General features: G+C 60.9%; 2 protein-coding genes across 3 annotated transcripts in view; one reads left to right on the forward strand and one right to left on the reverse strand.

The window, feature by feature from the left end:
* The window catches only part of PDXK (pyridoxal kinase), a 26,819-nt gene extending 11,439 nt beyond the window's left edge, over positions 1–15,380 (forward strand). The window contains exons 2-12 of one of the 2 annotated variants that reach the window (XM_028492695.2): positions 3,187–3,315; positions 3,895–3,949; positions 7,193–7,297; positions 7,880–7,963; positions 8,389–8,435; positions 9,037–9,122; positions 10,310–10,355; positions 12,455–12,566; positions 13,479–13,615; positions 14,562–14,628; positions 14,878–15,380. In XM_028492695.2, coding sequence (XP_028348496.1) covers positions 3,187–3,315; positions 3,895–3,949; positions 7,193–7,297; positions 7,880–7,963; positions 8,389–8,435; positions 9,037–9,122; positions 10,310–10,355; positions 12,455–12,566; positions 13,479–13,615; positions 14,562–14,628; positions 14,878–14,990 — 981 coding nt within the window. In that variant the 3' untranslated portion in view covers positions 14,991–15,380. The remainder of the gene's footprint in view (positions 1–3,186; positions 3,316–3,894; positions 3,950–7,192; positions 7,298–7,879; positions 7,964–8,388; positions 8,436–9,036; positions 9,123–10,309; positions 10,356–12,454; positions 12,567–13,478; positions 13,616–14,561; positions 14,629–14,877) is intronic. The other variant, XM_007121273.2, reaches the window with a different exon arrangement.
* A 7,940-nt stretch (positions 15,381–23,320) lies between these two features.
* On the reverse strand, positions 23,321–24,319 carry CSTB (cystatin B). The gene is made up of 3 exons (XM_028493179.2): positions 24,304–24,319; positions 24,013–24,143; positions 23,321–23,577 (listed from the first exon to the last, which is right to left on the reverse strand). The coding sequence occupies exons 1-3, from the start codon at positions 24,317–24,319 to the stop codon at positions 23,449–23,451; spliced, it is 276 nt and encodes a 91-aa protein (XP_028348980.1). The 3' UTR covers positions 23,321–23,448.
* Between the last annotated feature and the right edge of the window lie 244 nt (positions 24,320–24,563).

The following is a 24,563-nucleotide window of genomic DNA, read 5'->3' on the forward strand; positions in this document are numbered from 1 at the left end:
GGACGCGCAGGCGCAGCGGCCATGGCTCACGGGCCCAGCCGCTCCGGGGCACGTGGGATCTTCCCGGACCGGGGCATGAACCCGTGTCCCCTGCATCGGCAGGCGGACTCCCAACCACTGCGCCACCAGGGAAGCCCCCATGTAGACTTTTTAATGATGGCCATTCTGACCCATGTGAGGTGGTACCTCATTGTACTTTTGATTTGCATTTCTCGAATAATTTGCGATGTTGAGCATCTTTTCATGTGCTTTTTGGCCACTTGTATGTTTTCTTTGGAGAAATGGCTATTTAGGTCTCCTGCTCATTTTTTGTTTGGCTTGTTTGGTTTTTTTTTTTTTTGCTATTGAGCTGTGTGAGCTGTTTGTGTATTTCGGAAGTTAAGCCCTTGTTGGTCACATCGTTTGCAAATGTTTTTTCCCATTCTGTAGGTTGTCTTTTTGGTTTGTTGATGGTTTCCGTTGCTGTGCAAAAGCATTTAAGTTTGATTACGTCCCATTTGTTTATTTTTGCTTTTATTTCTTTTGTCTTGGGAGAAGAGAACTCTGCTCCTAAAGGGTGCGCGTGTAAGTAGACTGGACTCTCCTGGAGGTTCCACCCACACTCGATGGGGTTGTGCAAGGGTGAGCCAGGGGTGAGCTGGGGGAAACAGAACTGGCAGTCTTGACAGCGGATTGATTTCCTTTGCTATTGTCACTTCTCTTGCTTAATAACGGTTTGTTCCTGCATTCTTTCGTTCCCTTAAGATCGTTAATTGCTGAGACCTGTTCAGGGGCAAAGCACTGTGACCAGGCTTAGGTCGCAACATGGCTTAGACCAGAAGTGGCTTCTCTGGTGTCGAGAAAGCCATGCCTGGTCCTCTTCCTCCTGGGACCCCCCACCCACCCTGTCTGTCTACGGTTGGGACTTAAAGCTGAGGGGTGGGGGGATGTGTAGGGCTGTGTGGTGCGGGTGCTGGGAGCAATGGAAGGACCACAGCTGCTTCTGGGGGCCCCCCTTCTGCAGGTGAAGAGCAGTGCTGGGGTCGAGTGACCAGCAGGGGCAGGACCCTCCCCGTCTCCCAGTTTCTTCCCCTCAGTGCTCCGTCGGGAGCCCCTGGCTGAGCAGGGATGTGATGTCCGGGGTCGCAGTCCCAGATCCCAGAGCTGAGCGCAGAAGGTGTGTGTGGGGGGTGTTGAGCTGAACACTAGGTTTTAACAACAGGCACCTCCTTTTTCTGGGGTCCGGGGGCTCCCATGTTGGAGCCTGGCCCTGTGCTCTGTCTTCCTGCTGCTTCCGCCGGCCCTGCCCTCACACTAGCCTGTGATGCCAACTCATAAGCTGCTGGTAGGTGAAATGGAGATGCCAGCCCAGGGGCTTAGCGCTGTCATTTAAAAGCAGAGAATAGTGGCTTCGAATGTGCTGGCTCTAAAGGATTATCTATGCATCCAGAAGGAGTGGAGCAGGAGGTTTTGTCAGGATTTTCAGGATGTGTGTCGTCGTTGCTTCAGATCTTGTTTCTTTGAAGTTGACTAGAATTGAGGGACCTGGAATGCGGCGAGCTCCGTCTAGGAGGCCATGAAATCTGGCAAGTAAAGTTGCAAAGTGTCAGTTTGCAGTTTCTAGTTTGAGAAGACTGTTGATGGTTGCTTTATTTAAGCCCTCGTAACGCTGGCTGGAAATTTCTAGAAAGACGTTGAAATGCACGTCATAAGCGTGTAGTTCCACGTGTTCACAAAGGGAGCGCCCTTGGAGGGCTGGGGTGTGGTCCTCATCCGCACCCAGGGCCCCCCGAGTCGCCACCCTCACCGCCCGGAGAGACGCTCTCCTGGTGGCCGGGGAGCTTTGCCTGTTGGCGATATTGAGGTGAGACCTGAGGGTGGGTTGGTGTCGTTCAGCTGAAGAGGGAGGGAGGGCTTGGGAAGTTCCTGGTGCCCCAGGAAGGCATGCGCAGCCAGGGCAAAGGGGCTGACGATGGGGCCCCTGGGGCAGCCACGGCCCTGGGTTTCCATGCTCTCTTCCCGACCTCCGTCTCTCCGAGAGGTTCTGCAGGTGGGGGCCCCGCTCTCACCCTGGCAGGTGCCAGGGTGGCTCAGCGACAGCCCCTGGGGAGCCGTGTGCGCGGTGGGGAGGGGCCGGCGGGGGTGGGAAGTGGAGGGTCGCGTGGGAGGTGCCGAGAGGCCGCGCTGGTGGCCGGGGGCGGGGGCGGGGGCGGACGCACGGGGAGGCAGAGGTGCCAGGGCCGTGCCAGGGCCGCTGCCCGCGGCTCCCAGGCGCGCCTGGTCCTGGAGGATGACGCGGTCTTCAGCTCGGCCCCTCCCCAGAACCCGTGGGTGGGAAGGCCCTCCCCCAGCGGTGGCGCCCACGGGAGGCGCCCGCGGGAGGCTCCGGCAGGCAGCGAATCCCTGTGCTGACGCGGTGGCGGCTCCAGAGGCAGGCTGGCCCTGAGCTTGTTTGGACTGGGTGTGGGAAGGCGGCCGTGGCCAGAGTCCACGCACGAGCCCCTTGCCTCCGCAGGGGTGGGGGGACCCGAAAGAAGGCCTGAGTCGGTCGCCCGTGCTCTGCCCCTCGGGGGTGGCCGCCTGGCGCCGCAGGACGCAGCCCTGGCTGCCGCTCCCGCTGGGCGGACGCCTGCGTGTCTGGCCTCGCCCGGGTGGGCGGGGCCTGCCGGCTGTACCCTGCGCACAGGGCCCTGCACGGGGGTCTCGGTGCCGTGCCGGCCGCGTTCCTTGGCAGCTGGGGTGGCCGGCCGTGTGGGGCGATGCAGTGGGCGCTCTGAGAGGCGGGGAGGGGACCGCACCGCGGGGCCCTCGTCCCGGGTCTGCCCACGGCGATGGCGGCGGCGCCAGCCTGGAAGAGGCCGATGGGGCCCGGCGGGGGTCCTGGGCCCTGAGGCCACCACCTCTGAGGGGCGAGGGGGCCCCACGGGGAATGTGCCTTCGTCCCCGCGGGGGATCTGCGCTGTCCTGTACCTCAGTTCACCCGAAGGAACCAAGACCTATTCAATGCAGAAACCTAGGAAAGTAGAGATAAAGCACAAGGAAAAACCACTGTGGGACTTTCCGTGTCACGAGTGCACAGCTGTCAGCCTCGACTTGTGGAGACGTCCGGCCGTTTTAGACACAACCTCTTGTCCCCTTCATTAAGAAGGGGGGCTTCTACTTCATAAACTTGACTTTAGCTCCGTTCTGGCTTTACCTTTTCTCCAGTCACCTGCTCTCACTGCTGGAAGTGAACTTTCTAGACCTTGTGTTCGGGCTCTCTCGACACCAGAGCGCCACCCCTCCCCTCCCTTAACTGCTCTGCCCCCGGCGCCTCTGGAGAGGCTGGTGGCCCAGGTGAGGGGGCCGAGCCCCGGTGGCCAGGTGACCTGAGCCGGGACCGCATGAGGCTGGCCCTGTGGGGTGGGGTCCCTCCCTTGTCCGGGAGCGGGTCTGTGGCTCCGGGCTGGGCGCCTTCTTTCTCCCCAGCTGGCACGTGACGATGCAGGGGCTACAAGCCAGGCTCCCAGGGAGGGACTGGGAGCCCTTGGCCTCGCCCCCCACATTGGCCTGGGGACCGGAACATAGACGGCCTCACTGCCCTCTTTGTGTCCCAACAGATGGATGCCTTGCTGGTCTCTCTGAGCGCTTTCATTTGGTGGCATTCCCAGAAGTGATGTGCTGAGTTCCGGCGGGCAGGCAGTGGCCTCTGAGCCCCGGCCCTTCAGGGGTGCCTGCTCCCCAACATGTTTCCCGCCACCTCCACGCACATCACTGGAAGTGCGGGTGCTGAGGCTGACCTGGGGAGACCCCCCCCACCTCCTGTGCTCCACGTCGGAGACCCTCCAGCCAGCCCCAGGCTGTCAGGCACCTGCCGTGGGTCCGTGGAAGCCCACCAGCTGTCTTACACCCGCTCCGTCTCTGTCCGTCTTGCAGGTTTTGGGGTTTGAGGTCGATGCAGTGAACTCTGTCCAGTTTTCAAACCACACAGGTAAGGCGTCAGCCTCCGCGGTCCTCGCAGAGCTGAGTGTGGGCGTAGGAAGTGGTCCCTCACCTTACAGACGGGAAATGGAGCCAGGGGTGTGGTCCTGGCCGAGGCTGCACAGCACGTGCAGACGGGGGTTGGGGGGCCCTGGGTTTGCCGGCTGCATGTTTGAATCAGCGTGGCTGCTTTGGAGCTGGATGACCTGGCGGGTGACATGACCTCTCGGCCCCCCGCTTTCCTCCGTGAACCAAGGATGGCGATCCTTGTACCTGCTCTGGGCCCCTGGGTGACACTGTGGACTGGGAGGAGAGCAGATCCCAACTTGCTCTTAAAAGCCAGAGCCTCGGGGAGCTCGTGTGTGTGTCTCTTCGTGCACGGGGACCCCAAGGATTTCTGTGCACAGAAAGCTGTGTGATTGCTGCCTCGGGCTTGTGAGGGTCACAGCCCTTGGAAAGCCCCCCCAGGCGAGGGCCCTGGGCTCCCCACCCCCATGGCCTCAGAGATGCCCTGACCTGGGATCCCTGAGCTACTGCTGGCAAGGAGACAAAGCCTCTCGGTTCTTGGAAACATCCCCACATCCCTTCTTTGAAATTACTCTGAACCCTGACGGAATCTCAGAGCACAGAAGGTCCCAGAAACTGCTGGCAGAGTGCCGACCAGATAATGCGGAAGGGTGCTTCCCCTTAGCCCGATTCTTCCGGGTGGGGTTCTTGGAAGGGAGGGGGTGTTACAAGTCATCAGTTGAGGAGGAACAACACTGGGTTCAGATGAAAAGGCTGCAGTTCCCACTAAAAATCCTTTCCTGCTTTTGCTTTCAGAGTGCTGGGCACAGTGCCATTTGGACACGTCCCCAAAAGTTGTCAATCCAGTGAACCCCCTCAGAGCTTACGGGTTTTACTGGCTGTTTTAACTACCCTCTTTTTTTTTTTTTTAAGTGAAAGAGCCAAGTTGGCTTAGACATTAGATGATGATGCCCTCCCCCCACCCCCCACCCCCCGCCACTCCAGGGCAGCGCTGGGCTCTGAAGCAGCAGCCGGTGTTCTGTGGTTGTTCCTTTGGCAAGAGTTTCCTGTTACCCAAGATCCTAGCCCGTCCGGCGGCTGGAAGAAACTGGGCGGGGCTGGAGGTTGGCGGGTGGGGTAGGGCCAGCCTTCCAGGCACGTAGGGTTTGGGGCGTGACCTGCTGCCAGGCCTGGTGGTGACCCCCTGGCGGACCAGGATCAGGTGCCTGCAGCAGACGTGCAGGGAGGAGCTGGGTCCCTGGGGGTCACCGGCTCGGCCTCTGCGGAGTTTGTTTTTTCATCTGTAAACTGTAAATTGGGTGGGTTGGACAGAGGACCAGAGTGCCCCTGTGTTTCAGAAGGGTCTCCTGAGTTTGGAGAGGAGAGGCGGGGTTGGGGGGGGCAGTAAAAGGAGGGATCCCGAACCTTCTTATCATGTTAGGAAGCTGGTCCGCCGGGCGGGGGGTGACTGCACATCACGGGCTGCACTGTGTCCCCTCAATTCATGTGTCAGAGTCCTAACTCCCAGGACCTCCGATGTGATAAGCTCTTTAAAGAGGCAGTTAAAAGGTACATGGGGTCATTGGGGTGCCCCTGCTCCAATCTGATCGGTGCCCATGGAGGAGATTAGGACACAGACGCATACCCAGACGGACAACCACGTGAGGACGCAGGAGAAGCCGGCCGTGGAGCTCTCAGAGCAACCAGCCCCGCGACACCGTGATCCCGGCCTCCGGCCTCCAGAACTGTGGGAGCGCCTGTGGTTCTTGGTCACAGCAGCCCTAGGACGAGAGAAGTACATGTGCAACGGAGTCAAACCGCACGGTGTTGGGAATTCGCTGGCGGTCCAGTGGTTAGGACTCGGCGCTTTCACCGCTGAGGGCCCCGTTTCAATCCCTGGTCGGGGAACCGAGATCCTGCCAGCCACATAGCGCAGCCAAAAAGAAAAAGGAAAAACCACCATGTCTGGAACGATGTTCGGCAAACCGAGGGGCAGGAAGGGCCGTTGTTCCTCCACCTGGGCCGGTGGGATTTTGTGGCAGCAACACCTGCGGGGACACAGCCAGAGGCTGCCGGCTCCTAGCAGACACCTGAGCCTTGGGGGACAGCCCTGCGAGAGATGGGTCACCTCGCCTTGGTGGACCCTCCTTGCCTCTGGCCCTCCCGACTGGTTAATGGGCGTCCACCAGAGGCCACGCCGTCCTGGAGAACTGCTGACAGGTGTTGTCGGGTGTCGGCCCCTCTGCGGCAGGAGAGCCCTCGCCCCACGGCACAGAGGGCGCCGCAGCCCCTTCTCCAGGCCCACAGCCCAGCCAGCGCGGGACCCGCAGGGCAACACCCGAGACGGCAGGGAGGGTCTGGGGCTGTGGCCGAGATCTGCTTCGCGTGGTCTGTACTCGATTTTGCCGTTATAGAAATGAGCCCTCCTGAGGCTTTTACTCGTGTGCTTAGGCACCCATCCGTTTGAGTGGTCCCTCCTGGCGTAGGGGCTGCCAGGATGGACTTGAGACGGGCGGACTGCGGGGTGTCCCTGGTGGGCTGCGCCCGCCCCAAGTGACCTCGAGGGGGCCTCCTGCCTGCCCCGTGGGCGCTTCACCCGGTGCCTGTCAGGCCAGGAACCCCGGGCCGCAGCCTCTCTCCAGTTTACACTTGGCCCTTGGTCGGGCTTTGGCCCGAGACCTGGGTCAGTTGCAGCTCAGCCTGGATGGAGGTGGGGGTGCAAGGAGCCCCTGCCTGCCAGGGTGCGCAGGCAACAGTCTTCAAGCAGCTCAGCCTGGATGGAGGTGGGGGTGCAAGGAGCCCCTGCCTGCCAGGGCGCGCAGGCAACAGTCTTCAAGCAGCTCAGCCTGGATGGGGGTGGGGGTGCAAGGAGCCCCTGCCTGCCAGGGTGCGCAGGCAGCAGTCTTCAAGCAGCTCAGCCTGGCTGGGGGACGTGCACGGGAGAGGCTGGCAAAGCCAGGGACCGTGACACGATGGGGACCCTCCCAGGTGCCCCGCCGAGGACAGGGAGAAGTTCCGCAGCCCTGCGTCCTATCTGTTGGTGCGGTGCAGGCTGCACAGGCGTCCTCAGGCGGCCTGCAGAGCTGGGCCCTCGCTGCGCTGGGTGGGAGGGTGGACCCCGGACTCAGTCATAACAACCCCAGAACGTGTCGGAGCCAGATGTGCTTTCGGGGTGGACCTGCCGAGGGCCGTGTCGCCCGCGTGCCCCACGCCCCAGGGCCTGCGTGTTCTGCTTCCCCCCCACCAGGCTACTCGCACTGGAAGGGCCAAGTGCTGAACTCGGACGAGCTCCACGAGCTGTATGACGGGCTGAAGCTGAACAACGTGAGCAAGTATGACTACGTGCTCACGGGTGAGGCCCAGGGGAGGGGGTGCCGGAGCCGGGGCCCGGCGCCCACCTGGGGTGGGCTGGGGAGGCCCAGAGCACCCCTGACCTGGGCTGCTCCCTGGTCCCCGCCTCCCTCGAGGAGGGATGGTCCTGCCATCAGGATCTCAGTCGGGCCAGGTCGCGTGACCTTGGGGGTCCTGGCTGTGCCACGTCTCCATACCGGGGTTTCCACGCCCACGGCGGGGGACAGGTGGGGTGTTGGGAAGGGGTCTGCGACAAAAACACCCAGATGAGCAACACGCTGCCACCTGGTGTGTTGGTTTCATTTACAAAACCACATGGCTGCTTTTATTTATGTAAGTGGTTAGAAGTGAACATGCTGATTCTGGAAAATGGAAAAGAGGAAGGAGAACACTCCTCGTACACCCACGGCTTCTTCCTTTCATGTAAAAGTGAACGTTTCTTTTGGGAAATGCCCGGTGTCCCCCGGTACCTACAGTTGTGGGAGCACTTGTCTTGGCCCCGGCCGCAGGGTCTGGGCACTGCCTGCCCTTCTCTGGGCAGATGGGCGTGATGGGCGACGAGACTTCTCTGTCCCTCCCAAAGGTTACACGCGAGACAAGTCCTTCCTGGCCATGGTGGTGGACATCGTGCGGGAGCTGAAGCAGCAGAGCCCCAGGCTCGTGTACGGTAGGTGCCGGGAGCCCCAGGGATGGGCGGCTCAGCCTCCTTCCTTCCGGGCACCCCGTCTTCACGTTCTCCTCCTCCCGGCACATGGGCTCCGGAGCAGCTGGGCCTCTGGGGACGAGAGCCTCACAGGCGTCCTCACGGCGAACCTGGCGTCTGTCTGGGGCGGGTGAGAGAAGCTGGTGACACAGGGCTGTGAGCAGTGTCGGGGTGGGGTGTGTGACCACCCGGTCCCTGGGTGGGGTGAGGGACTCCCCAGGTGGGGCCCGGACAGCAGAGTGCCAAATGCCAGGTAAGGAGGTAAATGAGGACAGGAGGCCGTGCTTTTCCCACTTTAGTTGTGCGTGTGAAACTTAACAGCAAGTCAGACGTGGGGCGCTCCTCTCGGCGCCGCCGCTTTTGCTGATAAGATGCCCTTTGTCCCGCAGTGTGCGACCCCGTGATGGGAGACAAGTGGAACGGAGAAGGCTCCATGGTTAGTGCTTCCCCGCGTTGGGGTGCGGGCCGTGGGGCTGCGGACAGCAGCACTCTGAAAGTGTCTGCCTGGGCGAGACACTGCCCTCGGGCCAGAGGCGCGTCCCTGTCCCTTGTCGGGAAGGAGAGGCCGGGGCTGGCAGAAGAGGTTTCCGCGAAGGGCCCCTGAGGAGGTATTTCAGGGCCGTGCACCCCTGTTGCAGCTCGAGCGACCGCAGATGATTTGCAAAAGAACGAACACGGCTGTTTTCTGGTTGAATTTCAGGTGTGGAAACTGAGCTTTGAATTTCCTCTGATTTCCACACGTCACAGAGTGCTGTTTTTCTTTTGACTTTGCCCCCAACCGTTTGAAAACATAAACGTCGCTCTCAGCGCACCAGCCACACGCCCACAGACTGTGGGCCTGGGTTCCCGACGCTGGTGGGGGTTGAGCGGGCGGTGTCATCACACGGATACGGTGGAGAGCCACTAGTGGGGACCTGACCGCATCGTCAGGGTGGAGGGGCTGCCCCAGCCCTGCCTCGGGTCCCCACGGCGCGGGCCGCCCTGGCGCCCCTCCCTCACCCCTCACGCGTCAGCCTGCTGCTGTCTTTCTCCCGCAGTACGTCCCCGAGGACCTCCTTCCGGTTTACAGGGAGAAGGTCGTGCCGGTTGCAGACATCATCACCCCCAACCAGTTTGAGGCTGAGTAAGTCATTGGAATCGGCTGGAGCAGTCAGACCCGCCCCCCGTCCCCATGGGGGGCGTCCCGGTCTGCGGGGTGGGGAGCTGCCGGCCCGCCTGAGCGCCAGGGCGGCGCTGGTTGTGAGCCGCAGTGGGCAGCCCTTTCCCCCCAACTCCCTGTGGTCATGCTGGTCCCCAGGCAGCAAGAGCCTCTGGGGACAGAAGGGGGCAGAGGCGCTGTGGCAAAGCCGGGGGCGCACGTGGCTGACACGGGCGATGGGACGCGGGCCGCCGCCCCGGAGCTCTGAAACCCACGTCCCAAATCTCTGCACGAGGTTGAAAGGACCATGCCTGCCCCGCTGCCCAGCGCCTTGTTTCCAGGGGCCTTTCTTGGATGCCCGGCCCCCCCGCTGGACAGGAGAGCCGGGCACCCGGGGAGTTGAGGAGCGGCTCCTGTGGCCTTGGGGCGTGAGCGCTGCGGTGGGTGGGTCCCCATCGCGTTCGGCTCTGTTAGGCCAGCAGCGATATCCCCTCCTCTGGTCCCAAGGCCGCCCTGTAAAGTAGGGATGGGGCCCCTGGACTCTTGGGGGCCTGGGGTTCCCTAACCCGGGCCTATCGATGCTGGGGGATGGCAGCTCACCTGGAGGTCCCCGACGGTTGGTGGCTCAAGAGCGTAGGGCACTGAGATTTGCAGCTGTTTGCGAGGACGCTGGCTGCCCTCAGTGGCACCGTGTGCTGTGACCGTACGCGGCCGTCCTTCCCCGTTGTTATGTGTAAACGTTAGCCACAATCTGGAACTTCAACCCACTCCCGTGATGTGTGGGTCCCTTTTTATTTTTTAAATGTATTTTTATTTATTTTTTAATTTATTTGGTTACGCTGGGTCTTAGTTGCGGCACACGGGCTGCTTAGTTGTGGCATGCGAAGGCTTAGTTGCGGCACCCGTGTGGGATCTGGTTCCCTGACCAGGGATCGAACCCGGGCCCCCTGCGTTGGGAGTGCGGAGTCTTAGCCACTGCGCCACCGGGGAAGTCCCGTGAGTCCCCTTTCACACTGACTCTTGACTGGTCCCCAGACACGGTGGCCGCCTGCTCCGCGATGGCGGGCAGGTGCCAGCCGGTTCCCTGTGGGGCAGGAGGGGTCACCAGTGCGCCGTAGGTAGCCCTGGGGCTCTTACAGGCGATGGCTCAGCTGTGCTTGTCTGCCTTCCAGGTTGCTGAGCGGGAGAAAAATCCACAGCCAGGAAGAAGCCTTAGCGGTAAGGAGGCCTCCCGTACCTGGCGTGGGACAGGCAGCCCTGCTCACGGTGGGAGGGGACAGCCACACGCCTCCGGCACAGGAGACGGGCGCCTGTGTGACCAGCATGTGGCTTCCCATCAGCCAGCCGCCCGAGGCCCGGGGAACCTTTGCAGATTCCGTTTCGGCCCCTTGGTTGGTCACCTGCAGCTTAGCGCCTGCTGGGTCTGGGCTCGCCCGCTGCTCGTCACAGCTGTCTCTGAATGAGCGTCTGGGGCCGTCGCAAAGTGCCGCAGACGGGGTGGCCGAGCGGCAGAGGTTTGCTCTCATGGTTTCGGAGGCCAGGAGTCCAGGCTGGCCGGCTGGCCCGTGCTCTGTCCGAAGCCTGTAGGAAGAATCCTTTCCTGCCCCAGCCTCTGGAGGCGGCTGGCAGTCCTTGGTGTTCCCGAGCTTGTGGTCATCACCCCAGGCTCGGGGTGTGTGTGCGGGGTGTGTCTGCATGCACGCGTGAGAGTGCGTGTGGGGTGTGTGCGTGTGCGCGGGAGGATTTCTTGCACGTAATGGACCCGTATCTTTGGGGGCTGGCTGGGCATTTCTGGAGTCCGCAAGGCAGGATGCCGGACGGGCCTCAGGCAGGAGCTGACACCGCATCCCTGGGCGAGATTTCTTCAAAGCTCTTTTCCACCTTCCCTCGGCACTTGCTGAGGGTCCATAGGTCTCCTGCTGGGATTTAGCCTTAGGTGGGGTCTGCCACCCCTGCGCTGCATGCCCAGAGCACCAGGGGCTGCCAGGGCCGCACACCTTCCGCGTCTGGGCCTCTTCAGAGGCCGAGCTCACTTCCCGGTCCAGGAAACACACACCTGGAGGAGCTGGGTCCCTGGGTCAGAGCTGGCGGCGGCCAGTCGCGGTCACCCCTGGGCCCGTGGGGCTGTGTCTGTTTCCCCGATAGGCGGAGGGCTCACTGGGGCAGGAGAGCAGGCTGGGAGGACCCCCCTTCCCTGCTCGGAGGGCCTTGCTCTGAGCTGGCCCAGCGGTTGGGGGGTCTCGGAGCCAGGTGACCCTGGGGCGGGCAAGAAGCAGGGCCGTGGGCACAGTGACCCCATCTCTAACACACCCGCCCAGCTTGGTACCCAGTGCGGGGTGGGTGCTGGGTTGGTGGCGCGCCTCGAGTGTGGGGGGCAGTGTGCGTGTGATGTGTGTGCGTGCGCGTGCGTGTGGTGGAGGGGGTGTGTATGCTTGCGCCTGGGGCATGTGCCCGCGTCGTGTGTGTGCATGTGGCGTGTGGGAGTACACGTACGTGCATGTGTGTGCCGGGGGCATGCGCGGGCATGCAGTGTGTGCGCACGTGTGGGGTCTTTGGGTGTGCGTGTGTGCACACGCGTGTGAGTGTGTGGCCGGGGACAGCCTGCGCTCGCAGGGCGTGTTCGCAGGCACTTCTCTGAGGCATTTGCACGAGGAAAACGGGACCACCTACAGCTGTTCAAAAAAAAAAAAAAAAGCCACCCAGAGCGACATCTGTTCCTCACTACCGGGTGACCCTCTGGCCGGTTACCTCCCCAGCCTGCAGCCCCGGGCCGATGAGGGGAGGGTTAGTGGTGGCGTCGCCTCCTGCCTGATACGAGGCCCCCCACCTCCCACCCCTCCTGCCCCAGTTCACCCCAGTGAGCATCTTGCCCCGGCGTGCTGCTGCGGAGGGGGCACTAGACGTCTGTTGAGTGGATAAAGGAGGGCATAGTTTCCCAGGATGGACAGCGTGGAAGCGCCCACCGCTTGGTGGTTGCCGGGCACGGCTCCCGCCGCCCCGGAGCCCAGGCGAGAGAAGACGGTGGCCTGGCTGGTTGGCTCCTTCCTCTGGGGATCGGGCACAGGCGGGGTGCAGGGTGGGGCCGGTAGACATGCACCCTTGGACTTGAGGCTGGAGGGAACTGGGACGGCTGTGACCTGGCAGAGCTGTCACTGCGGGGCAGGGGCGGGGCCCAGGGTGTGGCCCCTGTTAGTTGTCTCTGTCCCGTCTAGCAGGCTCTGTGAGAAGCTGCGGGGCGGTGGGAGACGGGGTGAGGGCCGCCAGGGCCCCGTCTCGGGTGGCCGAGGAGCGGCTGACGCGCTCCCCGTGTCCGGCAGGTGATGGACGTGCTGCACGCGATGGGCCCCGACACGGTGGTCATCACGAGCTCGGACCTGCCGTCCCCGAGGGGCAGCAACTACTTGATCGCGCTGGGGAGCCAGAGGACGCGTAAGTCCCCGCCCGGCTCTGGGCTCCCTCCCGCCGTCCTGCCGCGCGCGCGTCCCTCGAGGCTTCCGAGGTTTGGGTTCGGTGGAAAGAAAATCACGCCTGACTCGGCAGGCGGCCAGTCTCCTCAACTCCCGACAGCTCCAAGCGAGATCAGACTGGAAACGGAACCAGGAGAGGTTTCCGTGAATCGGGGTGCGGGGAGCGCGGGGTGCTGACTGCTGCCCCCACGGTCACCACGCAGGTGTCTGACCGTGCTGGCAGCACACGGGTGCCATCCCCTCTTACGGGCTCGGGGGTCACGTGGACCAGCCCAGCTGGAGCCCGGCTCCCGGGGAGCCAGGTGTCCCCAGGCCTGCCTCCCCTCCATCCCCCCCACCTCAGAGCTGATGCCGATCTCGCTGGGAGGACCCTTCACGCTCTGCTGTGTCAGTCGTTTAATTATGCTGATGCCGCAGCGTAAAATGACACAGAAGCCTGGGGTCGCACCCGCTGCCCCGCAGAGCCGTGCCAGGTGTAGCTGTCACCACCCCCTCTGTGTCTGTGCAAAAGGACGCTGACACACCCAGATACGCTACGCTCACAGATGCACGTGCACGCACGCACCCCGACCTCAGGGAGCACGGCGCCTCCAGCTCTCCCCCCACCCCCGTGGCTCCCATCACACGTCACCGCATGTTCCGGCCCCTCGTCTTCAGGCTGCGTGGTGTCCCCCAGGCCGCCCTCACCCTGTGGCCCTCCGGGGCTCCAGTCTCTCACTTCCTCACTTGGGACGGGCAGCCACTGGGGGGCACGGGGGATCCCTGCAGGCTGAGCCCCCTGACGCCGTGCAGGGGAGGGCAAGGCGGTTCCCGGGCCGCGGTGCCTCTGCCGGCTGAGGGTCTGGGGTCCCAGCTGCCGGACGCTTCCCCCCAGGGGCCCCCGACGGCTCCGTGGTGACACAGCGCATCCGCATGGAGATGTGCAAGGTGGACGCGGTCTTCGTGGGCACCGGGGACCTCTTTGCCGCCATGCTGTTGGCGTGGACGCACAAGCACCCCAACAACCTCAAGGTCAGTGGGGCGCAAACGGGAGAACGTGTTAAGAGCTGGCGTCTGCCGGGCCCGGCCCAGGAGGGGTCCTGAGCCGGACGAAAAGGGAGGGCTTCGCTGAGGATGCCAGGGGAGCTGTAGCCTCGGCAACTCGGGGTCCGGAAGCCTCACGCAGGAGGGAAATCCAGTGACAGCTCGTCCTAAGACACAGCCGCTGCAGTCAGACTTGCTGGAGACCCCTCCCTTCCTGGGGATTGTCCCCCGTCCCCCCGCTTTGTGTGTGAGTGTCCGCAGTGCCCTCGCGTGCTTGGGCGCACCCGTGCCCTTTGACCTCCCTCGGGGCGGCAGGCACACCCCCTCCCCAGCAGTCAGCTCCATGCTGTGAAGTGCACAGCTGGGATGGGGCCCTTCCCCTCACCTACGGGCTCCGGGGCGAGCGCCGAAATGCCGTGGTTTCTCCACCCGCTTCCCTCGAGGGCGGCGGGTGAGCACGGACCTGCTGCACGGCCAGCTGGTGCCCAGAGGAGGCCTCGCTGGGTCGCCCTCAGCCAACCCCGGATTCAGTTCTGCCCTGGGTCCCAACGTCGGGGAGGGAGTCCACTTGCCTCCCCAGCACCTGAGAAGCCCTGAGTTTTTAACTTTGAGAGGCCAGCAAGCAATGACTTTGGCCAGCTCTGGGGCAGGAGCTCTTTCCCGTGTAGATTCTTTATAACTGATCCCTTCCAGAAACACTTATTAAGCACCTACTACATGCCAGGCAGTATTGACAGAGTTGCCTGTGGTCCATTTAGTACACAGGCCTCTGCTCAGCTCTCCTGGGATCTTCGCAGCGACTGCTCCGTGATGGGGGGAGCGTGTGACTGTGGGTCCCCAGTGCCTTGCCAGTGGGTCCCCAGTGCCTTGCCAGTGGGCAGTCCCATCCAGGCGGCCTGGGGACGGGGGGCTCAGTGTCCTCTCCTCCCTGCAGGTGGCCTGTGAGAAGACCGTGTCGGCCATGCACCATGTTCTGCAGCGGACCATCAAGTGTGCAAAAGGTACCACCTCACTGGCTGGCAGGGGTGCAGTGCTGCGTTGTGAACAGGGCTGTGGCTCCCGCCATCTCCCTGGCGTTGGCCTTTAGGGCTGGGGCAGGGGGCAGCGTTGTGGAGCTCCCTGCTGAGATGGGAACTCAGGGGTGATCCAGAGCATTGGGGGCTCTCACAAAGGCGAGGGAAGGAGGAGACAGATTCGGGATAACTTCCGCTGGCTCTGTTCCCATCGTTAACGCTCTGCCTGTTCTGCAGCCAGGGCTGGGGAAGGACTGAAGCCCAGCCCGGCCCAGCTGGAGCTGAGGATGGTCCAGAGCAAGAAGGACATCGAGAACCCAGAGATCGTCGTCCAAGCCACGGTGCTGTGAGGGCCGCGCGAACCCGCCTCCTTAACGCCCAGCGTTAGGTGTCTCCGTTTCCGTCCTTGTGAAAAATGTAATGTCTGCCTTAGAGCTGTGACTGAAACTTGATATTTTTTTCTTCTTTCATGAGTGTCCGGCATCCACTGATTTTCCTTGTGAAAATGTGCTGGTCGTGCTTTTTAAAAATAACAAAGCGATCACAGAAATTTGTAATTCGGGACCCCAGCTCCCCTCCCACAAGGCTCCTGGAAAACCAGCTCCCGTGTTTACGTCTCGAGGGCGTCCTCCCCAGGCTGGCTTGGGATACGTGGTGTACCCCCGTCCTTTGTGCAAGGCCCAGGGAGGCCCCTGTGTCTGCATCTCTGAGAGCGAGTCGGGGGTTAGTGTTCATGTCCAGAAAAATGAAGCCAAATGTCTTTATTCTGGGTCCGACCTCACCTTCTGTGTTCCTGCTTCAGAACTTTTTGCTTCTTACTTTGCTGCAGGGTAGGCCCCTGGGGGTTTCAGATTCTCTCCTTCTGTTCACGGTGTGGACGGGCTCCTGCAGCTCAGATGCCCAGACGCTGCACAGTCACTTTGGCGGGGACCTTCCCAGGACCCCGAAAATCTACACATCTCACGCGTATCAGGGGACTGCCTTGTAACTCGGAGCGTCTCTAGGGGCCGCCTGGGCGACAGGACGGAAGCTGGCACGCGGCCGAGCGCGCCTGTGGGGAGATCACTGTGTCGGGCTCCTTTTGGAAAAGTCACCCAGTTTATGGCAGAACAGGTCAGGTGCTGTGTGTTTGCCACCTACAGCTGGTGACAACCGTGTCGCGTCACCGTGTCAGTGTGCAGGTATGGAGGGCAGGGGTGGGCTCCTGCCCCACCCCCCGTGGGTGTGCTTAACCCCGCCGGCCAGTTATCTGACCCCCCCGCCCCCATTCCCCCCGCAGCCCCGCGTCCTGTGCCAGCCAGGTCCCCGGAAGCGAGAGGCTTCCCGAAGCCGCCACAGCTCCGCCCCTCCCCACAGTGAGCCGGGGCAGAGCTTCACAGCAGCGGCTGTCAGACAGCTCGGGCTGGGGCAGCGCCGCCGTGGCGCAGGCCCTGTCACCGGTCCAGCCGTCCGCTGCGGGGCTGACCTCCCTGGCCCCACTTGACCCAGAATTTTGAGGACTCCCCCCGCCACAAGGCATGATGCAGGCGGGGTTGCCCATCCTAAGCACCCGCCCCGACTCTGGGGGCTGCAGAGGTTTGCGTCTCAGGAGCCCACAGTCTGGAGGGGAGCGGGGAGGCTGCAGGATGTTGGGGCCCGGACGTGGTCCCTGGGGAAGCGGGCTCTCCTAGGGCAGCCCTTGTCCCCGACCCCCAGCCTCGCCCCACAGGCAGGCCCTCTCCTGGAGCCTCCACCCTCGTCTGGCTGTGCCCACGTCTCTAGGATTCTCGCCGCCTCGGTACTGCCTTCTGCCCTTTGTTGGAAGTGCCCCCGGACGGAGGCAGGCCAGCCTCCGCTGGCCTCTCTGCACCCTCTTCCTTTCCTTCTTGCCCACTCCGCTCACGTTCCAAACGTCGTCACTCAGGCGTTGGTGCCTGCACGCAGGGTCGGGGGGCCTCGGCTCCGCTCAGCGGCCGGCGGGTCAGGGCATCTGTGTCCGTCATGTTTCCTGGTCCCTGCAGGGCCCGCTGGCCCAGGAGGAGGGGGAGGCCTGTGGCCTGGTGGGGGACAGCCCCCCAGCCGGGCAGCCCAGGGACCCGCCATAGTCCCCCAGGGCCCTGGGCCTCCGCAGGGCCTTTAATGGAAAATACCGTCACTGCCAAGTAGAGCTGGGGAGACGGCCACACCACCAGCCAGCGGGAAATCTCTATTTTCTTCTCTTTCCTTGTTCTTTTTTTTAAACCTTGGAGAGCAAGTGTAAGACCAGGGAAAGAGCCAGAGTCTCTCTCTCTCTCTCTTCCGTGAGACGGCGAAGACCCGCCGTGAAAACACGGTGCTGGGGGTAGTGGCTTGTTCCGTGTGCGCCGTGAGCTTGAAGGAAAATGCACTCTGGTTCTTTAAGTTTTATGTCAGAGTCCTGGCCCCGCAGTGGGTTTTACCCTCAATTCTCGGTATCATACACAGAACGATGAGGATTGTTCCTCCCGTAAACTCATGAACTCTTCTCTCGCCTCCAGCCCTAAAGCCCCAGCCATCTGGAGAGCTGTGGCCTGAACCCCCTGTCCTAAGAGAAGGAGATCGAGACTCCGGAAGCTTAGCTTCTGTGGGAAAGCACGTTCGACCTCCCCACTCGAGCACAGTGTACTTTTTGTCGTGATGTTGCTGGCCCTGTGTATCTCAGGCTCGTTTCGCTGGCACCTAGTCCATCTGTCACGACGGCAGCAGAGGCCCCCGGTTGTCTCTGTTCAGAACTTCCCGTGTAGAAGTTATCCATGGCCAGTCGCAGTGGGTTTCGATACAGTTTGGGTCCAAGTTAGAATTAACCTTTTTTTTAATATTCACTTTCCACAGTTTAGTAACATGGAAGATAATCCTTTATTTTAAGATGAGAGCTATATTGGCCCTGCAATCCTTGCTCATTACCAGAGTATAGATTTCAGACCTTCTCCTGGAGACCTTAAAGACGGATTCCAAAACATGGTCCTTGTTTTTTAACCAGTCTTGAATCATTGCCAAGTCCTGCAAAGGTACCCAGGTTAGCCTGCGCTGCTTTTGCCATGCAGGCCAGTGGGGGTAGAACAACGATGCTTTGCTTCTTGTCCCGTCCTTAAACTGTTAGGACCAGTCTTCAGAGTATGTTTCATTTTGCAGTGGCCGAGCCTGGCTTGGCGCTTCTGACCTCATCGCTTGAACCTCACGTTCACTCATCAGTTGAAAGGCAGAGAAGAGGGGGGGGACAGTGTTCTGTTTGGAGGCCGCTGGACCCCCGGTGTGTACACGCCCTCTCAGGACCACCTGCCCGCGGCGGCGGGGCCCGTGTCTGTGAATCAATACCCGTGACCACGGGGCTGGGCTGGGCTCCGCTCCGGAGCCAGAATCACCCGGAATCCCTGCCTTGGCCACCTGCCTGGTCTCAGGCCTCGTTCACACACGTCTCCCCCATGGGGCAGGGGTTGGCTCAGGAGCCCCCAGCACCTGCCTGGGCCGGAAGGAGGGCACTTGTGAGCGAAGCGGGTTATGTGCCAGCAGGGACGCGGTGAATGTGGTCCGTCCTGGCTTTCTGAGTGGGTGGGAGCCACGTGGCCCCCAGACTCACTTCTCAGATCCTGAGCCCACCCGTTTCCATTCCATGCCAGGCTGCAGGGGGCTTCCCTTCGCATCACCTCGTGTGGTTCTTTGCATCGGGACCCCCCGGGGAGCTGCTCCCGTGTCTATAGAGGGAGCACGTCAGTTGGTGGGACTCGGGGGGAGGCGGCTCTGGGAGCCCAGGTCCACGGCCCTAGGCCAGGAAGCCTTGAACTTGGGCCTGTTGGTCAGGATGCACGTCCACCCAGGAGACCCTTCCATGTTCTCCAGGTCGGCCCATGGGCGTCGGTCAGGCTGGGCCCCCGCAGAGCAGGGATGGGGCACCGCCCGCACAAGGGTGGCCTTGGAGCTGCGTGCAGAGCTGGTGTACCCTTGCCTGTGTTTGCTTCTGCAGCCAACAGTGTCATGAACTCCTGCCTGTTTTTACAGACAGCGCGGTGGTTTCAGAACCCAGTCACGCGCTTCCGGCCTCTGCCAGAAGGGGGCAACGAGGGCAGAGGTCCCTGCCCCCGCCCTGGTAGGTGACACACAGCAGCTGCCCTTCTAGGGGCTTTTTCTTTGGGGCATTAGTCTTTCCTGTCCGGTGATTGGAACCCGGCTTTGTAGTCTGTGCTGCACTGCACGGGGAGGAGGCCCGTGAATGTGTCCCGCTGCCACGTGGCCTGGGGCCCTAGTTCCTAAAACAGCTCTCCGTAGCGCGTGTCTTCCCGTGGACTCCTGCAGTTCATTCTTGGTGCAGAACGTTTTCTCTTCTTAATGTGCAGAGACAGCGATTAAGAAACGATGTCTTACAAACTACATTCCTGCCTTTCGTTAGAGGTTTGCGCTCACGACGTGGTGTGTTCATTTGGTCATGTGATGGGTAATCTTAGGTCTGACTTAGAGACTATTTTACAACTTTATATGAATGGAAAGCTCTTCCTGGAATTTTCTTTGTAACTTCTGGCAGAGTAAACAGGTGTGTTGAAAGCTTTCCACTGTCGGGGCTGAGCAGAGCCCTGCGCTCAGAGCGGGAGACCTTGTGTCCATCTCTGACCCTCAGGGAGGGGCCCCAAGCTCCAGGGTTGCAGTGAAGGAAGCTCCCAGCCCCACACCAGCATGGGGCAGGTCCCCGATCTTCTGCAGCAGGAAACCCGTTCTGAGACGACATACCTTCGTGAGGCCACAGGCCACTCACCCTGGCCTGGGGCATCACTGCCCTGCAAGGGCCAGGACTGGGCAGACAGAGAGGAGGGCACGCCACCCTAGGCCTCTGTGCGCGTGAAGCCCCCAGGCAGGCCTTAGTCCTTGTGCATCCGAGGATGCAGAGCTGGGCACCCTCCCTCACGCTCGTCTGAGCCGGAGCTCGGTCAGCGGGTTTTGGACTAGTTGCTTTCTCACCGAGGACCCAGCTTCTGGCACAAGGAGGGTGTGTGTAGGGCGTGGTGGGCGGTCAGGGGACAGAAAGGGGGAATCAGTAAGCCTGGCAGCAACCCCCCCCCCCAAGTGTGCCCCAAAACTCCAGCCTTAGTGCATTCCCGCAGAATATCTGGGACTGTCATGTTGACGACGGGAGGTGTAGATGTTGATATATGGGGAAATGGAAGTGAAATCTTAATTTTACTCCATGCAGCCCCTGAAGGATAAGAAGTATGTGGGTGGCGTTTTGAATGTTTTGAGATCTAAAGCTGCACACTTTCTAATTTAGAATTTTCGTTGGGATTTCCCCCAACAGTTGCAAAACTGGACCCACTGGAGGAATGAGGCACTGACTCAGGCCAGTCGATGCCAACCCAGTCCTTCCCTAATTGAGCTCAGATTTTGGAGGCTTCTCGGGGGAAGTGATGCAGCCCTGGGACACAGCTCGATCCCGGCTGCAAGTTGGCGGGGGGCGGGGGGTCTCTGTGTTTCTGGCAGTGGTTTCACTAGCCCCGTGCTCTACCAGCCCCACCTGTGCGCGTGTGGATGTGTTTTAAATGTGAAACTTGTTCCAGTGCTGTAGAGGCGGTGTCTGTCTGTACTGGTCTTACTGACTTATGATTATCACAAATAAATATTTTCATGGTGATTGTGTTGAAGTGTGATTTGTTTTTTCCAGAGGAGCTCCCTTCTGTGAACTAGGACCTAAAGCTGTGTTAAACAGCCACCCAAGCAGTGGTTACTGCTGGGGACGGAGGGCAGCCGATTCCCTGGGGAAAGGACCTGCCATCCCTCTTTCGGGAAAGGACCGGCACTGTCCTGCCCGCCATGGCCAGATGCCCTTCTCTCCTGCTCTGTTCTCTGCCCTGGGAGGGCTGGTTTGGATGCTCTGGGCAGTGGGCTCCAGGCGGGCTTCCCGCAGCATTGGGCTCCCTTTCCCGGCCCCTCCCTGCCCAGCCTCAGTCACTGACCAAGCCTCACGCTCCTTCCAGCTTCCTTCACACCTGGGTGGTGACAGCGCTTCACCTGGGTGGTTCACCTGGGTGGTGACAGCGCTGGTCCTGCGAGCCCGGCAGGATCAGCCCACATCTCTGTAAACAAGTCCTCAGGTCGCCTCCGGGCAGCACCTGGCCCTGCTGGACAGGCAGGGAGGGGTTGGGGGGGACACGGGATCCTGTCCCAAGTGCCTCGTGAAGTGCCTCGACCTCTCAGATCCGCTTCTGCCAACCCTATGCTGCTCTGCTCGCCAGCAAGGCCCTCCTGGCCCGGACTCCGCCTCCTGGTGACAGTCTCCTGTGGCTGCTGTGACACGTTCCCGCTAGTTGAGGAGCTTAGAGCAACGCAGATGTTATTCTTTCACAGCCTGGAGGTCAGATGTCTGAAAACGGGTGGGCAGGGCTGGCTCCTTCCGCAGGCTCCGGAGAGACTCTTCCCTGCCTGCCTTTTCCAGCTCTGGAGGCACCTGTGTTCCTCGGCTCGCGGCCCCTCCTCCACCTTCAGTCTCTCTGACACCCTCCTGCCTCCCTCTCATGGGGACCCTGTGATGACGCCGGGCCCACCCGGCTATGCCAAGACCATCTCCCCATCTTAAGACCCTTAGCTTAATCACATCTGCCAAGTCCCTTTTGCCGTATAAGGTAACATCCACAGGTGTCGGGCACTGGGACACGTGTTGCATGGATCTTGCCAGGGGCCTCTGGGGTCTCAGCCACACAGCGTCGTCCTATCTGTAATTCTGCCTACGTTCCGACGTTGAAGAAATTCCCCATGAGGTGCAGACTCAGGCTGGCCCCTGCGGCAGTCTTAACCTGCGCAAGGGTGTCCCAGGCCCCTTCCATTGTGTTGCTCTACTTTCCCTGGAGGGTGGCTGTCAGCCATGACCTTGGGGGATGGGGGAAAGGAAGGGAGAGGAGAGTAGGCACTTTCCTCCCTCTCCCATCCATCCCTTTCCCCACTGCTGAAGATTTATTCAGATATAATTCACATTACACGCAGTTTGCCCACTTTGAGTGTAGAATCCAGGGTCTCGTTATAAAGGTAGCACCCTTGGAAAGGACGCTAAATTTAGCTTTGACTGGTGTCTCCCCCCAAATCAGTGGTGTCCTCCCGTGAGCCAGGGCCACCAGAACCTCCGAATGTGACCCGGTTTGGGACTAGGATCCTTGCAGATGTACTAGTTGAGGTCACGCTGCCTTAGGCTGGACCTAAATCTGGTAACCGGGGTCCTGATGGGATGAGGGGGGACACAGACGCACACAGGCAGACGCGTGATGCAGCCACAAGCCCAGGGACGCCTGGGGCCTGGCAGCCCTGGGAAACCAAGAAAATGGGTTGCGTTGAAAGTAGGGTCCTTAAAGGGGAGGACTGGGCCCTGAGGCCTGGGATAGGGACGTTTGGAAGGACAAGTCTGAGGATTTGAACCCCTAATTCCTCCAGATGCCCAGCAGCCCACCACACCGCCTTGGCTGAAAATCAGCTTCCCACACCTGGAGACCAAGCAACAGCCACACACCGGAGGCAGGTGCCCCACAGACCGACACTTTTCCCTTCCGGATGCACCTCTCCCACGTCTGGAGCGCCAAGCCAGTCACCAGCCAGGTCTCAGCCAAGCGGAGAGGGGAGCATAGGGCTGACCTGAGCGGCCAGGAACGCCCTAGACGCCCAGGAAGGGCAGGACCGGCTCCTGGGTGCCGGCGGGCACGGGCAGCGTCAGGTGGGCAGGGCTCTCGGGGGTGGGAGACGGTGCAGACCACGCGCAGCCCAGAGGCTGAGCTCGCGACCGCCTTGCCGGCTGATGGCGCTCGGCGGTCCCTGCAGGGTTACCACCTCTGCTGCCCCCACCCGGCCATCCCTATACCAGAGCCAGCAATGTGCCAGTGTGTCTGAGGACATCTCGAGCTAATGCTCCAGAATTGGATTTGCTGGAAGAAACGTATTCACGTATTTACGTATTGACTCATTTCTGGCCGCGCCCTGCAGCTCGCGAGATCTTAGCTCCCCAACCGGGACTGACCCTCGCGCTCGGCGGCGAAGGCCCGGAGTCCTAACCACTGGACTGCCAGGGAGTTCCCCCAAACCTCGTACTTGAGAGACAGGATACAGAGTCACAGCAACGGAGGCGTGTGTGGAGCTGCAGTTAGAACTCAGGCTCCTGGAATCCTGGGTCTACAGCCCGCCTGCTGAGACCTGGGCATCCCCCACCCCTGCTCAGCTCCCCGGCGGGAGGGGCTCAGGCCGCACGAGGCCCAGCGGGGGCTCCACCCTGGACAGCTCTCACCTAGTGACACCTCTCGACTGTGATTACGGCTTCAGATGAAGCAAAAACCCCCAAACAGAGAAAATCTGTGAACACTGAAAAACTACATATATTTAAAGATAACACAAGCTCTCCTTGAAAGTAATTTACTTAAGATCATTGACTGGGAAAAAAAAATGAACACAATGAAAGTGAGGAACAGAGACACCGCAGAGGTGCGCCCCCCCCCCCCCCCCCCCCCCGCTCAGGCCGCACGAGGCCCAGCGGGGGCTCCACCCTGGACAGCTCTCACCTAGTGACACCTCTCGACTGTGATTACGGCTTCAGATGAAGCAAAAACCCCCAAACAGAGAAAATCTGTGAACACTGAAAAACTACATATATTTAAAGATAACACAAGCTCTCCTTGAAAGTAATTTACTTAAGATCATTGACTGGGAGAAAAAAATGAACACAATGAAAGTGAGGAACAGAGACACCGCAGAGGTGCGCCCCCCCCCACCCACCCCGAGTGGCACCGCGTGAGGTCCCAGACACAGGTTGGCAGAGGAGAGACCCACACGGGCGACGGGCTCTGTGCAAAATCGGGACTAGAAGTAGGTCAGCTCGTCGTGTCTGCTTTTGTTGGTCTGGTAGCTGGCCAAGACCAAGGGCTTGCGCTCGTGTGGGAGGCTTTCAAATACTCGAATGTGCACGAACTTGTCATCGTCCACTTGAACCTGGAAAGAGAGTCCAGTGAGGGGCGGGTGCGGCCTCTGACCCCAAGTCCCCCTCCTCCACTGGACTCGGCTGGACTGGGAGAAAGGCCCTGGGTGCCTGGAGGCCATGTCCCTTCAGGTGACCAGCGACTGGGCTGAGGACATTCCCACCTTCCTCCTTCGAGTGCAGGGGACGCCCTCGTTGCCCCAGCCGGCACCCGGCACCCACACTCACTCCATCAGAGCCCCGAGTCCCCGAAAGGCTCGGTCCTCCCCTCCAGGAGGCTGTGCACACGCGTGCACACACGCGCGCGCGCGTGCAAACGCGTGCTCATTGTAGATGGCCAGCAACCCCCTGAAGCTGGGGGCTGCCACTCGACCCTCTTAAGCACCCCTGCCCAGGCACCTAGGCGCCCCCAATTCAGGCCAGACCCTCCGAAGAGGCTGACATCCCACCTTGATGAAGAAGACCCTCCCGGCGACCACCTGGCTCTTGAACTCCACAGCCTTGAACATCGGGAACTTCTCCTCCTTCTCCTCCAGCTGGGACCTCACCTGGGGGAGGAGAGAACGGAGAGACACACGCACTTACTTGAATTAGATGTCACGGCCGGACTCTGACGTCGGCCCTCTACAGACTTTCTATAACACGACTGTTCTTCACAACTGAGCAGACACGTTATACTGTCAGCTCTGATGATAAAGTATAGAAAACAGCTCTCTAATTCTGCCGAGTTTCAACGGTACTATTTCTCTGTGTCATCTTCCCTTTCTTTTCCAGGCGTGGAATAGTTTGATATTTTCATCATCACGACGACGTATGTAAGTTCATACCCTGTTTTTCTCTCTTACTTAACCAACAGTTCATTGCAAAGAGTATATACAGTTTTTTAATGACTCTTTTAAATTCTTTCTTTTTAATTTTAATTTTAATTTTTGCTGCATGGCGTCTCAGTTGCCGCCTGCGGGCTCTCCCTTGCGGCGCGCGGGCTCAGTAGTTGTGGCGC

This window comes from Physeter macrocephalus, chromosome 8 (genome assembly GCF_002837175.3).
Source record: "Physeter macrocephalus isolate SW-GA chromosome 8, ASM283717v5, whole genome shotgun sequence".
Classification (NCBI taxonomy): Eukaryota; Metazoa; Chordata; class Mammalia; order Artiodactyla; family Physeteridae; genus Physeter; species Physeter macrocephalus.

Excerpts from the sequence above, each read along its gene's own strand:
- CSTB (XM_028493179.2), bottom strand. Across the intron at positions 23,578-24,012 it reads GGAGGGTCTTCTTCATCAAG|GTTCAAGTGGACGATGACAA; the intron begins GTGGGATGTCAG and ends CTCTCTTTCCAG.